The sequence below is a fragment of the Aethalodelphis obliquidens genome, unplaced genomic scaffold, assembly GCF_003676395.1.
Source record: "Aethalodelphis obliquidens isolate GAN/ISIS:26980383/991018 unplaced genomic scaffold, ASM367639v1 scaffold13, whole genome shotgun sequence".
Lineage (NCBI taxonomy): Eukaryota > Metazoa > Chordata > Mammalia > Artiodactyla > Delphinidae > Aethalodelphis > Aethalodelphis obliquidens.
The window spans coordinates 1,658,401-1,674,409 of record NW_020837957.1 but is presented as its reverse complement, the minus strand read 5'-3'; the positions used below and the strand labels follow the sequence as shown (position 1 = coordinate 1,674,409).

General features: G+C 43.1%; 1 protein-coding gene across 1 annotated transcript in view; it reads right to left on the bottom strand.

The window, feature by feature from the left end:
- ROR1 (ROR family WNT receptor 1) overlaps nt 1–16,009 on the bottom strand; it is a 416,524-nt gene that overhangs the window by 165,304 nt on the left and 235,211 nt on the right. The window contains exon 2 of the mRNA XM_027113977.1: nt 6,135–6,206. Within this exon, the coding sequence (XP_026969778.1) occupies nt 6,135–6,206 (72 nt within the window). The remainder of the gene's footprint in view (nt 1–6,134; nt 6,207–16,009) is intronic.

The following is a 16,009-nucleotide window of genomic DNA, read 5'->3' as shown; positions in this document are numbered from 1 at the left end:
AAACACCACAAAACTACCCCCAGCAATTCCCCCCAGAAATTCCTCCAACCAGCTACCAGTCCCAGGAGGACTACTCTTTAGCTTGCCAAGTACCAAGTCTCCTGATCTAGTCCATCCCCCTCTTACCCCTACACCCACTGTCCCTGCTCCTGATACATACTATTAGGAGTACAAAGAAAGGACTCAGCTGTCCCATGAGAACTAGCTGTGACCCAAGCTCCAAGGTATAGACCAGTCAATGCTATTTAAATAGCCTCTTTATGTACCAAAGACAAATCAAGTAACAGAGAGGGGGGACAAGAGGAAGCAACCACTCCTGAACTAGAAAACCTGGTCACAACCCTTGACGGTGAGCTAAGGGGTAGAGGCCAGCACGTATCTGTCTATTGCGACCACGCAAGCAGCTGTCCTAGGGCACAGCACAAATGGAACCCACAGATGTGTTTGTTGGCCAGGGAAACAATCTTAGTGATAGAGATGAAGGCCTCTGCTCCACAGGTGAGCGAAAGGAAGATCAGAGTCATAGTAACTCCAGAGTTTATGCTCATAAGAACCTTGCTACACGCTTCCCTACCATGTGTAAAGCTCTGAGCTGGTAGAGAAAGCCAGCTCTTAGAAAAGCAGAGCAGGACGAAAATACCCCCAAATCTAGCCTGTCAGCACAGAGAACTGTTTGCAGTTGGAATGAGGCCTCAGTATTTTTTTAAGTTGTAGGCTCCCTCCCTTTCTGCTACCTACGGGTGCAATTTCCAGTGCTTTCTCCAAAAGAAACATTTGGCTTTCTATAGAGAACCTCTGAGACCTCATGTGACTGAAAATGGAAGAGGGGGAAAGAGGCCCTCAACATGCCCCACCCCGAAACCTCCACAGGGAAGCTGAGGTTGGGCCCCTGTAGATCGATTTATTTTAGGAGGCTCTTGCTTCTGAAGCATTTGTTTCAGAAATTACCCCCATGCCCTGTCAATAGTAGCTTTCAACGGCTCTTCCCGGGTGGCCTTGTCTCTTTTAAATTTCATTTCCTGTTGGAAAGGATAAACAGGTAACTGTTTAATGCCACTGACTGGACTCATTTAACAGAAAACCAGCACCAGCGTGAGGCTGGGGAGCCAGAATGGGATTGATGGGTGGAACAGAGCAGGTCGGTGAAGAGAAAGGCATTAAAGAATACCAAGTGACGGACTTTTATTTTACTGTTTCTCCATGTGAGGGGAATGGTCCCACCGGAGGAGGGATGTGAATGCAGGGGAGACAGTGCAGTCAACTGCCATGTTGGACATGGATCCCTGGACTTGGTGTGGAGGCCTTGGTGGGAATCCTGGCACCGCCACTCACCAGCTATGCCCTTCCTTTAACCCTCATGAGCCGAGTCCTTTAACCCTCATGAGCCTCAGCTGCCTATCTGTTCTGCTGCCCACGGTGGTGTGAATTCAAATGATGCCTTCACATGCTCAGCAGGTGCCTCACACCTAGCAGGAATTCACACTAGTTGGCACAGATGGCATTGGAACCCCTACCATTTAACACATTTTCCACTACACACCAGGCACTTGGTTGGGCAATAAGAGCAGCCAATGGATAAGAGAGACCTGACTTTAAAGCGACGGGCACAGAATCGATGATGTCAATACAGTCTGGTAAGGATTCTGAGCAAGACAGACATGGGGTCATATGGTACCCCACATATTAAATGTTTCGGGGCACTGTGGATGGCATGGTCAATGGGGTTGATGAAAGGATTCGTAATTATCTGCCTCTCCCTCTAGAATGCAAGGTCCACCAAAACGGGAACCCTGGTGGTCTTATTCAGCACTATGCCCATTAGAAGCACTGCGGGGAGAAGGGGGTGAGGTAATGGTTAAGGTGATGCTTAAATAAAGGAGTCAGCCAAGTGAAGAATAAGGTTAAGGACAATACAATCAAAAGGAACTGTATGAACAAAGGCAGAGAGACTGGAAGTATAGAAGGATATACTTAGAGAATTAGAGAGGCAGGTTGTTGAAACAAAGAGTACAAAGTATGGAGTGTAGGGGTGAGGTGAGAGGACCTGGCAAGGGTAAGACCACAGAGAACCTTGTTTACCAAACTAAATATGGTGCTGGTGTGGGTGAACAGCCATGTGGGGGAGGCCAGAGTGGGTGGCTGCTGACATGGGCTGATTTAACAGGATCTGAAACATTCACTCCAACCCTAATATACGCTTTCCTTACAAGCCTGCCAAAATACCAATGATTTTTTTTTTTTAACTACCAAGCCCAAAGTAATAACTGTATTAACCAAAAACAGCTGTTACTTCTTAACTAATTAGTTTATCAGATTTGTTAGCCAGATCAATTTTCACAACCACCATGTGAGGTAGGTACTGTTATTATCTCATCTTACAAATGAGAAGACCAAAGCACTGAGAGGTGGAGTGGCTTACCCAAAGTCACACAGCATGCAGGTAGCAGAGTCAGGATTCAAACTTAGTCACCTTGGCTCCAGGGTCCATTCTCTGAACTACCGTATTATCTTCAATCTGTCTTCTAGTTCGCCATTTCTCTCTTCAGCTGAGTGCAGCCACCGTTTAACCCACTTGATGAATTTTTAATTTCTATAATTCTATTTTTCAATTATAGAATTTCTACTTAGTTCTTGTAAAATGTCTACTTTTTGGTCATATTATCCTGTACTTGGCCTATGGTTTCTATTTCCTCTTTCACCAGGAAACATTTTAAACATATCTACTCTCTCAAATTGGTCTATTGCTTTTAGTTCCTAAGATATGAACTTCTCCATGTGTTTTGTCTGACTCTCACTAATGGTGGCTTTTTTTCCCTCTCTTGAACACACTATAATATTTAAAATTACTTAACATCAGGAGTTCTGTTGTTTTGTGGTTTTGAGTTTTTAAATTTTGTTTTTGGTGGGAGACCCATACGTGCTGGGCTGTTGAGACGTTTTTTGACGATGATTTTTGGCTTTAGGCTGTCCCCTGTCAGGATCTCATAGTTTAATCAATTCCAGACCAAGTTTTTACATTATCTTCTTGGTTTGTGGCTTGTGCACTATAAGAGAAGTATACCAACCCCATACCCATGGAGAACACAGGCTGGGGTTTTGATTTCTTGTGGGTGATCCCAGTGGCCCAGGGTGGTTGATAGACTTCCATACCAGATCCTTGGCAGAATTTTCCTTATTTCATGCTCAGGTCTGTCATTCCTCATTGACAGCCTTGGAAAGGAGTTTGTTTCCTATGGCCTCAGCTCTCATCCCTATAGGATTCTGAAACTCCAGCCCCTAAGAACCATACATACTTCCCATGTTTTCATAGGACCTTTTGTTTCATTCCTTCCCGCTGAACACTGCTTGTTCTTCAATTCGGGCACCTGGAGATTTCTCCTTTCTGCATACCAGACTGGTGATGGATTTTTTTTTTCCCTTGTGTATTTACACTAGCATCTCTCTGTGATTGGGAGGAATGTCCCTTGACAACTCAATCTGACCAGAAAGTTTTTCTTATGCCTTTAGATATCAGTCCTTCTCTCTTGGCTCTGAGTTCAAGGAGGACAGAGACCCTGGTCTGACTCATCTTTTTTTGTTTTGTTTTCTTGGCTGCGTTGGGTCTTCATTGCTGCACGCGGGCTTTCTCTCTAGTTGCGGCGAGCAGGGGTTACGCTTGGTTGCGGTGTGTGGGCTTCTCATTGTGGTGCCTTTTCTTGTGGAGCATGGGCTCTAGGCGCGTGGGCTTCAATAGTTGTGGCATGTGGGCTCAGTAGTTGTAGCTTATGGGCTTAGTTGCTCTGCAGCATGTGGGATCTTCCCGGACCAGGGCTTGAACCCGTGTCCCCTGCATTGGCAGGTGGATTACCACTGTGCCACCAGGGAAGTCCCTGATTCATCTTTTGATCCTGAGTCTTCAGACTGTGCCCAGATCAGAGTCGGAAGCAATAAAGAATTGATCAAAATGAGTGAATAAATGAATCAATCAGCTTTCGCTTTCATTCTAAGTGGGAAGTAAAGACCACATACTAATTACCTTCTAGAGAAAGAAGACACCAAGAACCCCTGGAAAGCCATCCATGCTCTCTGGAAGGCCATGCTAAACAATCAAAGGAGTTTGGGGACTGCCTTAGTTCCACCCTTTGGCCAGTAGGTTCCACCCTTTGGCCAGTAGGTTCTACTACTTGACACTACTTTCTTGAAGGGCAACAGCTGCTAATTGCAGTGCTGGTCTGCTAGAAATTCAAAGTCTGGCAGGCTAGGTAGTTGACTGGTGGCTCTGCTGCCTTTTCAGCACATACTGATGTCCTTCTAGAGCCGTAACTGGAACTTGATCAGTAACAGGTAGTGTGCAATGATGTATTTTTTTCTGTTGGTGCTATAAGGAGCTTGCCAAGTAAGTTCACATACTTGAAAGCCCCTGGCACACTGCATGGCACAGAATAGGCACTGCTTTAACATTTAGTATGCTTTATTTCTTCTTTTCCGTTAAAAAAAAAAAATCCACGAATATCTGTTGAGAAACTACTGCCTCCGCAGCATTGTGCTTGGTGCTGGAGATGCAGAGGCATAACGTGCAGTCCCTGTTTTAATCCTTAATTAGAAAAAGAATGTCCAGATCAAATTTGACGATAACAAATGATCCTAAATGTCCTTTGATTTAAGGTGAAAAGACATCTCACCTCATCCCGCCACCCTAAAATGCCTGAAGAGCATAACCAACAAAATAGATCTTCCCATTCCTGTTTTATAAAGTAACATTCTCATTCCTCTGAGAGGAAATCTAACTCCCAGTGAATACACGAGCAGACAAAAGACAGCGGATCATAAAAGGCAATTTTTGACAATGATTTTTGAGCTCCTTTTATCACTATAATCCCAGAACCTAAAATCATGCCTGAACTAAAGTAGAAACTCAGTAAGATTGTTGAAGGTATCTGTATATATATATATATGGATGTGGCCCATCCATCTATGTGACTACAGTGTGACTCACCTGTCATTCCATACATATTTATTGAGGATTTCCTATGAATGAGAGTCTCTACTAGATTTTTTAATAGAGACAGGAAAAAAAAAAAAAAAAAAAGAACAAAATAGATATCCTACCTACAAGAAACTTCCAGGTTTAAGGGTGAGATAGACAAGTATGTAAATCACCATGATATAACATAGAAAATGCTAAGAGAAGAACAGAGAAAAACACTATGGGGGTTCCAAATACAGAAAGGCCACTTCCTGCTGAGGGATTAGATAAGACTGTGGCTAATATAGACTATATGCTCAGACTTAAAGGAGAAGTAATTTGTTGCCCTGTAGAGGGGAGAGAATGGAGACTGGCAAGGAAGGAAGGGCAGTTCAGATGGAAAGAACAGCTAAGAGAAAAGTAGAGAAGCAAAAAAGCACAGGACGTATAAGATGAAATAGAAATCGGGCTGGAGATGCATAAAAGGGCATAAAGGAAACTAAAGAGAAATAAGCCTGAAGGGTAGGATGAGCCAATTTCAGGGATTCTGAATGTGTCCTGATTTATCTTCCAGGACATAGGATCTCTACAGAGTAGCCAGTGCTTAGCATACGGCAGGACTTAATTAATACTACAACAGACTCATAGCAGGAACCTGTCCTCCACGTGCACACAGGAAGCTGCCATCTGTACACACAGGCAATTACAAACATTCCAAATACTCTGCTCTGAACCCTGCAAGCACATCAAATACTCACTGTAAAAGGTCACCCAGCAAACAGCTCTGATCAGTCCTGGCTCAGGCAGAATCAAATCCTCTAAATAAGATCCCCTAGATGCAGTGTCAGGAAGGTCAGAAACTACCCTTTTCCACATCTTGAAGCATTTTTAGCATGTGGAACATTTTAGGGGAAGAAGGGAAAGGAAAGAAAGAGAGAGACAGAGAGAGAGAGAGAGAGAGAGCGCGAGCGAGAGGAAAAAACAACAACAACAAACCTTTCCAGAAATAATAGAATTCCAAGTAATTAAATGTTAAATGATCACAGTAAGCAGGGAATTTATTTTGGCCCCCGCCTCCTTCTAGTGATCTAAAAAGCAGTTGATTTCAAAGACAGCCATGCCAGGAGTAAACCTGGCATTTCATGTCTCCCCTCTTCCACCTCCACCCCTACGTGTCCCCACTGTGTACCTCTGTCGAGCTCACTTGAAATGTTCCACGATGAGGTAGGCACTAAGTCAGCAGTGACTGACAACTCTGTTTCTGAAAAGACAAAGAAGGGAGGGGAAAAAGACGAGGGCAATATTAAATATAGTAACGTATGGGCTGTTAGAAGCATCACAGGAGATTTCCAAAGGCCCTGCCTTCCAAGAGAAACCACGCGGTCCCACAGCTTAGTAAACTTGAATGTCTGCTCTACTTGCCTGGCAGGGGTGCCTGCACCATAGAGGCCATCCAGACAAACACACTGGAGGCCAGATTCCAAGTTGTTTTTCTTTAAAGCACAGGCTTGAAAATTAAAATACAAATATTTCATTGACGAAAAACCAAACCTACAGAAATGACCAAATACCATCCAACACAAACTCTTCCTTTTCTTGTTAGAAGACAAGTCTTAGATTAATATAGTCAATAGTCTTCCCATGAAACATGAGAACAGCGTTGTTCCTGCTGCTGGCTTCATTTGTGTTTGTGAATTGATAGCATTTCTATTAATAGAGAAATCGATTTCTCTATATTGAAACTTTAAGTCAAGACAAATGAAAGCTAAGTATTTGAATATGGAGAGTCATTCGTGGTAACCTAAATTCAAAGATAATTTTCAAAACCATTATAAATTAAAGCAAACGTGCAAATCAATAGTCTAAGGGACATGATACATTATTAAAATTTTAAAACTCTTCAGTGATATACTGTAATATACAAATGATGTCTTTTTGAAAATTTCACCCATGACACCATCCTACTAGCACATTCTAATAGGATTGCACTAACCAATTGTTAGGTTACACACATACACACACATGCGCACGCGCACACACACACACACACACACACACACACACACACTCACTGCATTACAGAACTTTAGTGCTAGGCAGGATCTCAGAGAGCCCAGAGCCTGGGTCGTTAGATCCGTGGCACCCATGCCATCACTTCCCCTTCCTTCAGACACCATTAGTCAATTATGGCCCTTTTTGCTTATTAAACCTGGGGTCTGCCTTACAGCCTTTTCAACACAGTACTCTAGGTAGTCACTGAAAATGGATCTGTGTCGGAATGCAAGATAAACTTTAGTAAGTGGAAGAACTGGATTCACATCCAGGTCTGCTTGACTCCACCAGGCACATACCTCCTGGCAGCCCATGCTGCCCAGTCCTCAAGTCTGTGAAACCTGACTTGTTTTTCACCTTACCTCTCTCTGGCTTCACCTTTTCACCTAGATAAGCACACTCTCTACATTTCCTTATTTACTGATGGGGACCGTCTGCCACGTGGCCATAGAAGCCACAACCCGTCAGCAGTGAGCTTTGCCAAGGACAGGATGTTTACCCACTGAGACCCTGCAGAGGCCACTTCTAGCTTGTCTACTGGGTCTCCAATCCACCTGCCACGTACAGCAGAGACAAAAGGTTGTTTGGTCTGTGCAGGCCTCCTTGGTTTGTCGCTTCCCCTGTTCAGGTGGGAAAAGAAAGCAGGTGGGAAAGAAAGTACACAAGCCACACGTACCCTTCCCACCCCAAACAGCCCCAGTCACCTGCTCCATCCTGAGCCGACAACAGCATAGATTCTTTTAAGGGGAACTGAAGTCAGATGGGCAGTATGGCAGGGATCTTACAGCACAGAGAATTCCAAAATATGAAGCCAAAAAGGAAAATCTGCCCAGGTAAGAAAAATGCTTAGCGCAAAACCACAGTGGAAGACAGTGCTTCTGTCATCAACCACTTGGCCTCGGAATGGGTATTTCATGCAGGTGATTTCACCAGGAAGTACTAATTGTCTACGTTTTGGAGCCTTCCATGTGTGATTCCAACTGCAGCTCCACGCTGACCCCCATCCTGCTGCCACCCACTTTGGCTCTTTGAATAAAGGCCCCTTGTCGGCAGTATTTTGGATTGCTGTGGTTCCCCTTATAAAAAGGCTCATCAAGCACTCCAACACTCAGAACTTTGGGGAGCTTGGGAATAGAAGCATGGCAGCCACGGCAGCAATTCAGGCAAGGAAGCAAAGAGTGGGGAAGTGGTGGGATTAAGACAGATTTTGACAGCATTTACATTCAATATTTTCATAGCTTCATCTTACTGCTGCTCACAGCTAAATTGCCAGAAACATAGGTTTCACTTTACAGTGTTAATTTTATAGAAAGTTAGCTACATGTCACTTGGTTTTTCTAGCCTGAATTTGAATTGCTGATTGAATATAATTTGAGACTGATGACAAATGAATGGATTCTTGGCACTGTTAACAGTTGAAATTGTTCCCCATGTGTCCCTGGACACTAATTACCACTGGGTTCTTAGGCTACAGCAAAGATAATTTCAATTCACAAGCTCATTAAGTGACTGTGATGCTTCTGAGGAATTTTGTTCTCAGACTCCAGATCTATTCCTCGAGATAACCACATGTTCAACTTCTCAGATAAAATGATAATAAAAACAGATAAAATAGATAAAATATCTTAAAATATGAATAATCTCCCTGAAAAATATTGTCTTCTGAGGCCACTTTTTTTTGAAAGAAAGGCTGATTATTTAATGTGAAAAGTTTAACGTTAGTAGTTTAATGTAGCCCCTCACAAAAATGATGTTTAATAAGGTTCCCCCCTCACCTCCCGAAAAGCAGGCTGAATTTTAAGCAAGAAAAATTGAGCACATCTCAATTTGAGAGCCCTCGATTCCAGGGTCAGCAGCAGCGTTAGAGAGATGCGACCGCCAGTCTTGACCCTGCAGGATCTCCACTAATGGATTCAGCTCCTCTCTTATTTTCTTCACCGTGGCAAAAGGATGAGATATTTAATACCAGACGAGCAGCCTCTCTGTGTGTAAAATTTATTGTGGTAATGGCAAATTTGTATGTGCCAACTGGGAGACAGTAGAATATTTAATGGAAATACACACCTACATTAAGATACTAATTTCTGCCACTTACTAATTTTGTGATCAGGACCAAGTTACTTAACATCCTTTGACCACTATTTTCTCATCTGTAAAATGGGGACAATAAAAGCCATCTCACAGGAATGTGGTAAGGACTAAATCACATTATGGACCCAAAGGGTCCTGCACCAAAAAGGGTGCCCAGCATAGAGTGGATACTCGAGATCTTTCATGCCTCCCCTTCTGTCTAGCAAGGCAAACGGGCATATGCCATCTGGACATACTCCAGTTAGCAGCTATGTCACTGTCTAGGTTTGAAATGACGCATTTGCTGTGCTTTTAGAAAGACCCTATTTTGCATGCCTTACTAATCCAAGCCAATCTTTTCATTTTGTGAGGTTTTCCTGAATCGGTCACCAGTTCTCTTAGAACATCAGTGTTTTTATGTGGTTTTATCCAATTTAAGCAAATCCAGCATCTTTGAGAAAACTCCAGCTCTTATCTTTCCTGACCTCCGCAGGAGGGCAAGACATTCTTCTCCCAAGTTGATCAATAGGAGCTATTATCTTTGCAGTTTCACTGATGAGTGACTTTTTGGCACTGATTCTGCAAACATAAGGTTTTGGTATTTAAGCCTGAACAGTGGGAGTGTCACTTGGAGGGAGGGGAAAAAATAATAAGCCTTGAATCCTCCTCATTGATAAAAGCCTGTGCTCTCCACGAGGATCACTGGTTTGTCTCAGCAGTTGGCAGGGAACAACCCCATGTTCACAGGATGCAGAGGCTCTTCCAAGAAGCCCCTGGCCATGCCACGTCCCGTAATCTCATCCAGTAACAAGCTGAGGTTACACAGGCACAAACCAGCATTCTCACGAGACTGGTGGCCAGCCCAGTGGTCACAAAGGCCAAGGGTGAGGGACAAGTGGCTGCCCCAATGCCCTTCATGACCAGTGACACTGAGTCCTGCAGTGTTATATCTGAGTGGGCCGTAGAGGCCCAGGACTTATTTAGCAAACTATGTTGTTTGTTAGTGGGTTTTTTTTGCTGCTTGTGAGTCAAACTTTAATAACCACTGTGGGGCGTTTTCCCCACAGAGTTAACAAATTTATAACTTTTTAAAAAGGGGTGCATGTTTTAATGTGGCAATCGTATGTGGATCCTTCTCTCCTTAGATATAAAGTAGAAGTGTCATGTGATGTTATGTGCAGTATTTAAATTTCTTACAAGTTCAAGTAGCTCATGACTCAAGCCTAAGGATTTCTGGAGGTGTCCTCATAGGGGACCTTGGAGCATCTGGGGGTACAGAGGACAAGGGGCCCAGGCTATAGCTCCTCCTTCAACAGGAACAACTCTACATTTCTCTGTGTTACATATTCAGGTGTCGTGGGAAAATGCGCCGACGCTTTAAACAAAAAAATTTTAAGCCTCTTATCTGGTACAGTCTCCTCATCTGACAGATGAAGAAAGTGAGGCCCACAGCAGTCAAGTGACTTGGCCAAAATCACAGTCCTAAGATAGAGCCAGGCCTTAGAGACGGCTTAGAAATAAATGCATGCTCCAATAAAATAAATTTAAAAGAAAAGAAATAAATGCATGCTGCCTTCTCATTGCCCTTAATCTTCCTCTGTCTGTGCCCGTAAGAGATGATATGTCTCCTTAGAAGCTGAGTTCAGAGAGACGCACAGGAAGTATCTAAACAGCTGGCGTCAGTCACACAAAAGGGGCACACTTTCTTCTGTGGTAAAAGAAGGTCTCTGCTCGTGATCATCTGGGGAAAGAGGGTGGGAAGGAGGCGAGGGTGCAATGGCTTCAAGTTCTCTGGTAGGCAGCATTACTTTAGACACAAGGATCTCAGACTTGGTTCCTTCCTCTCCCCAGCGCCTCGGTGGAGGAGAAGCCCATAGCCAGGTACGACACCTTCACCAAAAGCACCTGTTTGGGAAAGTCAGAGCCTGCTCTCCTTAGAAGGGCAGGCAGGCCACATTCCCCAACAGCACCAGGGGTTAGTCAGCCTGGGCATTGCTCTGGCCCTGGGTTCACAATCACCCCACATCTAGGGTCCTGAATGAGGGGGCCCCTCCACTCTGGGACTCAGTTTATTTACTGAGGAGAGGGAAGTGAGAGCCTCCCTTACCCCCTGTGGGAAAATCAGGAGTGGAGAATTACTATGCTCAGTGTCTACAACGACCTAATCCTCAGTGACCTCAGATTTGGATGTCTGATGTAATCTTCAAAATAAGTTTTCAGTACAATCACCAAGAAAGAAGACAGCACAGTCCTGCAACCTTAAACTGTTCAAATACCCAATCACACCACCTACACCGCACTATGAAATGATATCTTTTTATAAAACCTATAATGACTTCGTAAGTAGCACCATTACCGTTCATGTGACAAAGCCACTAATTTGTTGAAGAGAAATTTAAAATATACCAAAATTTGTGGTATTATTCATATTTTTATAGAGAGAGAATTGCAAAAAAAAAACAAAAACAAAAAACAAAATCTGTCCAGGTTTTCCCAATGTCTGAGAGGATAACACTCAGAGATCTTCTCAACAATTCCATAAGGTAGGTACCATTATTAACTCCATTCTAAGATTGGACAGCCTGAGGCAGAGATATTAAGGCACTTGCCTACTCAGCTTGTTGGGGGGGGATGGGAATTATGGTCAAACCCAGGAGGTCTGACAGCAGAGCCAGTGTCTCCAATTGTGCCAAAATGGGAGTGGGAGGGAGGCAATGCCAAAAGACGTACCCACTGCTCTCCAGCTTAAGCCCCCTTCAGCCCCAGAGGACCCCAGTAAACCCTAAGTTCAGCAAAACGTCGCTCGAGAACCAGTACCAGAGGCCACACTCCTCTTCCATCAATGCTTGGTTCCCTAATTCTAAAACCCCCAAAAGATGGTGAGAGACACAAAGGGAGGAGAGGAAATACTTCTTGAAATACACTTAAATGTCCTTTTTCCTTTGGAGATATTATTTCCTTCTTTAAATCTGTTGAATTAATATTATGGATCATACACAGTTCTTGTATTTAAAGGAATTATGTTACACAAAGCACCTAATGACACATATCTTCTTTAAAATGAATAGAAATATTCTTGAAAACTACCTTACTTAAAAGCCACCATAGTTGGGCTCCTTACCATGGAACTCTGGAGATTCAGTCACTCATTTACCCATTCATTCATTCAATACACGTGTATATTAGCACTTTCTATGCATAAAAACTGGGATGAAGAAGCTTGACCTGATCGCTAACATTTTTTGAGAACTTACAGTCTAGTGGGAGAGGAGTACAGGAACACAATTATAAACAGTGTCCCAGGGCAACTACAGAAATGGACAGAAATGGTCTCCCCTTCCCACAAGTCATTCCTCCCATCTCGCCCCCATCAGGCTACAAACACCAAGAGTATTGAATAAAATACCACAAGAAAAGAATATAATGCATAGCTGAGACTGAAAGAAAAGGACATTCTCAGGTGTCAGAAAGGAAGAGAACAGTAAGTAGAAGCTGATGCGGAAGATACCTGCAAATACAGGTCCTCCAGGCTGGGGGCTGAAATAGCAATGCTCACTGGAAAACCAACATGTGGCCAGAGGGAGATCTGGGTTCTTGCCTAAAGCCTTTATGAGAGCCTGGGAGAGCTCCCCCATCTGTGAGAAGGGGCTGGAAATACTTCCCCCAAAGTCCGGAGAAGCTGCTAGAACCCTTGAGTCCACCCAGGACATGGGTAGGGTGGGGGGAAACGTCCCCACAAAAAATCAAAAGGGTATGTAAAGACCAGAGACGTCGCATGCGCCCTTCCCCCAGTTTCTCTCCAATTAAGCTTATGTAATTACGGTATTAAAACCTGGAATTCAACATTGTTATAATGTATGTGTACAGTTCTCTGTCATTTCATTACAGGTGTAGATTCGTATAACCATCACTGCAATCAAGATGAAGAACTATGTCATCACCACAAAGATATCCCTCATACCACCCCTTTAGGGTCACACCCATCCCTCTCCTCCAAACCATTCCTAACTCCTGGCAACCACTAATCTGCTCTCCATCTCTATAATTTTGTTGTTTCAAGAATGTGATATAAATGAACTCATACAATGCCCTTGAGATCCACCCAATTTGTTGTGTGTATCAATGGCGTGTTCTTTTTTACTGCTGAGTAGTATTGCATAGTATAGATGTACTATCACACTGAAACCATTCACCTCAGACATTTGGTTGTTTCCATTTTCTGTGTATTAAAAATAAAACTGTTTTAAATGCACTCATAGCCTTTTTTTTTTTTTTTTTTTTTGCGGTACGCAGGCCTCTCACTGTTGTGGCCTCTCCCGTTGCGGAGCACAGGCTCCAGACGTGCAGGTCCAGCTGCCATGGCTCACGGGCCTAACTGCTGCGCGGCATGTGGGATCTTCCCAGAGCGAGGCACAAACTCGTGTCCCCTGCAACGGCAGGTGGACTCTCAACCACTGCGCCACCAGGGAAGCCCAACTCATAGCCTTTTGTGCTAAATAAATTCTTTATTTCAGTAAGAGGGAAGCTGGATCTAGAAGGAAGGGGCAATAACGCAAGGAAGCAACAATAATCAAACAAGTTAGAAAATATGTTAAATAAGCCTTGACTCTAAACATAAATCTGTGATAAGAGGTACAACAGAAGTAAACAGAAGGTTCCAAGGCAGCACCGAGGAAGAGTACAACATCCAGTTTGGAGAGGGGAAACCTAAAGGATCAGAGAGTGGGAAAGACTGCTCCAATCTGAGAGGAGGCCTGTGTATTAGAAATACTATGGTACACTAAGGGAAGTGCACATAAATCAATAATGGTCATACTCAACTATACAGGAGCAGCTTTTTCCAAGAGGGAAACTAATAGTAATTTCAAAATCCAGGGACTTCTAGTTTTTTTGGTTCCCCCCCCCCCCTTAAAGAGAAAAGGAAACACCTCAGCTAATTCCTGGGGAGGAATGATCTTCTTAGGGTCAGTGCAAAGTCCTAAGAGAAATTTCCAGATGACTCTAACCTTGATCTTCCCCAAGGAGAAGTTCAAATGAATGGACCCAAAGTTAGCTCCCTCATTCATCCATGGACGCTTAGTGCAACAAAACAACTAGTTTATTTCTGGCTTCAGAATAAGTGGGCAAAGACAGAGTAAAGAAAGGAGAAAGCCTGCTGAAAAATGCTTAGCCCAGAAATTGGTCTTATCTCCCTACACGGGTTTTATTTCATTTCCTTTTGGGTGTTGCAGACACTTCAGATTTCCAATGACATCAACAAACTTCCCTCTTTTCTTCTGGTTTCCACTTGACTGATCTTTCTTATATGATTTTCCCCTCAAAAGTGCCTCCTGGCAATTTTTCCTTCTTACTCATCCTGCTGCATCGTTTGTCTTTGTGTTCTGGGGTTTGCCATTTAGTTTCCCCCTTTGTATGGCCCACGCACACTTTCATATTCTATAATCCATCTTGCAATAAAGGTCTATTACCCTGTAATTGCCCCTGGTCAATTCAAAGTCACCTGCCTCTCAAAAGAAACACGAGATCCAAAAAAGATGCTTTCCTCGCTGCAGTTCAATGACAGCTGAGAGTTTATTCTTGAGTCTTGCAAAACAAATGAAGCCTTGGTTAAGTCCTATATACAGTGGGAAGGAAGTTAAGGTGTGCTGGGTGCTTCCTAAAGCCATAGTGTATTAGTATACAGTTTGGAAAACTAGATGGCCAAAAAGGATTTCTTTAAAAACTCCTTACTTTCACCTGGATTTTAATGTGATCATATTCACTTGTTTGTTCATTAATTCATCCATCCATCCATCCATCCATTCATTCAACAAATATTTATGAAGTACTTACTCTGTTCCAGACTAGTTAAGTGCTAGCTAGGTGCTGGGATATACTAGTGAACAAAAGACCATTCCTTACTTCATGGAACTCACTGTGTGGTAGGGACACAGAGAAGTAAATAAAGAATTAAAGTACACTATGATAAATGCTGTGATGGGGTGGAGGCTAGGGAGGTGGGGAAGTAAAGGGACTCAGCACGGTCTTGGAAGATCCTGTCCTGGCCAAAGATTTTGGTGATGAAATTCATGTGGTTTATGGAGAGCCACATGCTTAGATAGACACGAGGAGCCCGCATAATCTAATTTTTTTCTTTGAATAGAACAGAATTTATTTATGCAAAAAGTGAACAAAGACTGAGACCTCTACAGTGGGTATGTCTTCGCTCGCCGTAATCACATAACTGCCCTTACTTGCAGAGCTTGGCTACTAAAATGAGTCTTCTACTAGAAACGGGGAATGTCTCTCCCAGCTTGAGTGATTTAGCTCCAGCCCTGTATACTTCCTAAATTGATTCTTCGACCAGGACTGGATCTTTTGTGCCTTTGTCTCCTTAGCAACGTATATATCTGCTGGGAATGGAGGGTTAGTGTAACCTGTCTAAGAGTTTCTAAGTTCCTTTTACCTTTCTAATTTACACTTGGCTCTGGAATGAGAGAAAATAACTGTCCATTCAACACGATACTACGCATGAGCTGAATGACTTCTGCTCTAGCCAGATCAGTGAAAAAATGGAATATATCAAACAAAATATTTGATGCACAAATTTCATCTCCTTGAAATAGCGTAATACTGACATCAATAAAATTTTTCTCGTGTTCGAACCTCAAATAGGATACCTCTGTTTCCTACTTCAAGCTATGTTTAAATCACAGCAAAACAACTGCAGTTCAATAGGAAAATATAATAAATCTGCTAACTCAGTGATATTCTGTTTTCTACTGAAAAGACAGAAAGACTAGAATTACTCTAATTTTCTACTTTACAGTTTGCACTCAATGCTATGGTCCACATATTCTTTGGCCATCAGTGAGTAAGGGTTCTTCCTTTCACTCTGCTTGCATAGTAAACTTCTTGAGGGAAAGGATCATGTCTTATGCTTCCTTTGTGTCCTACCTGGTT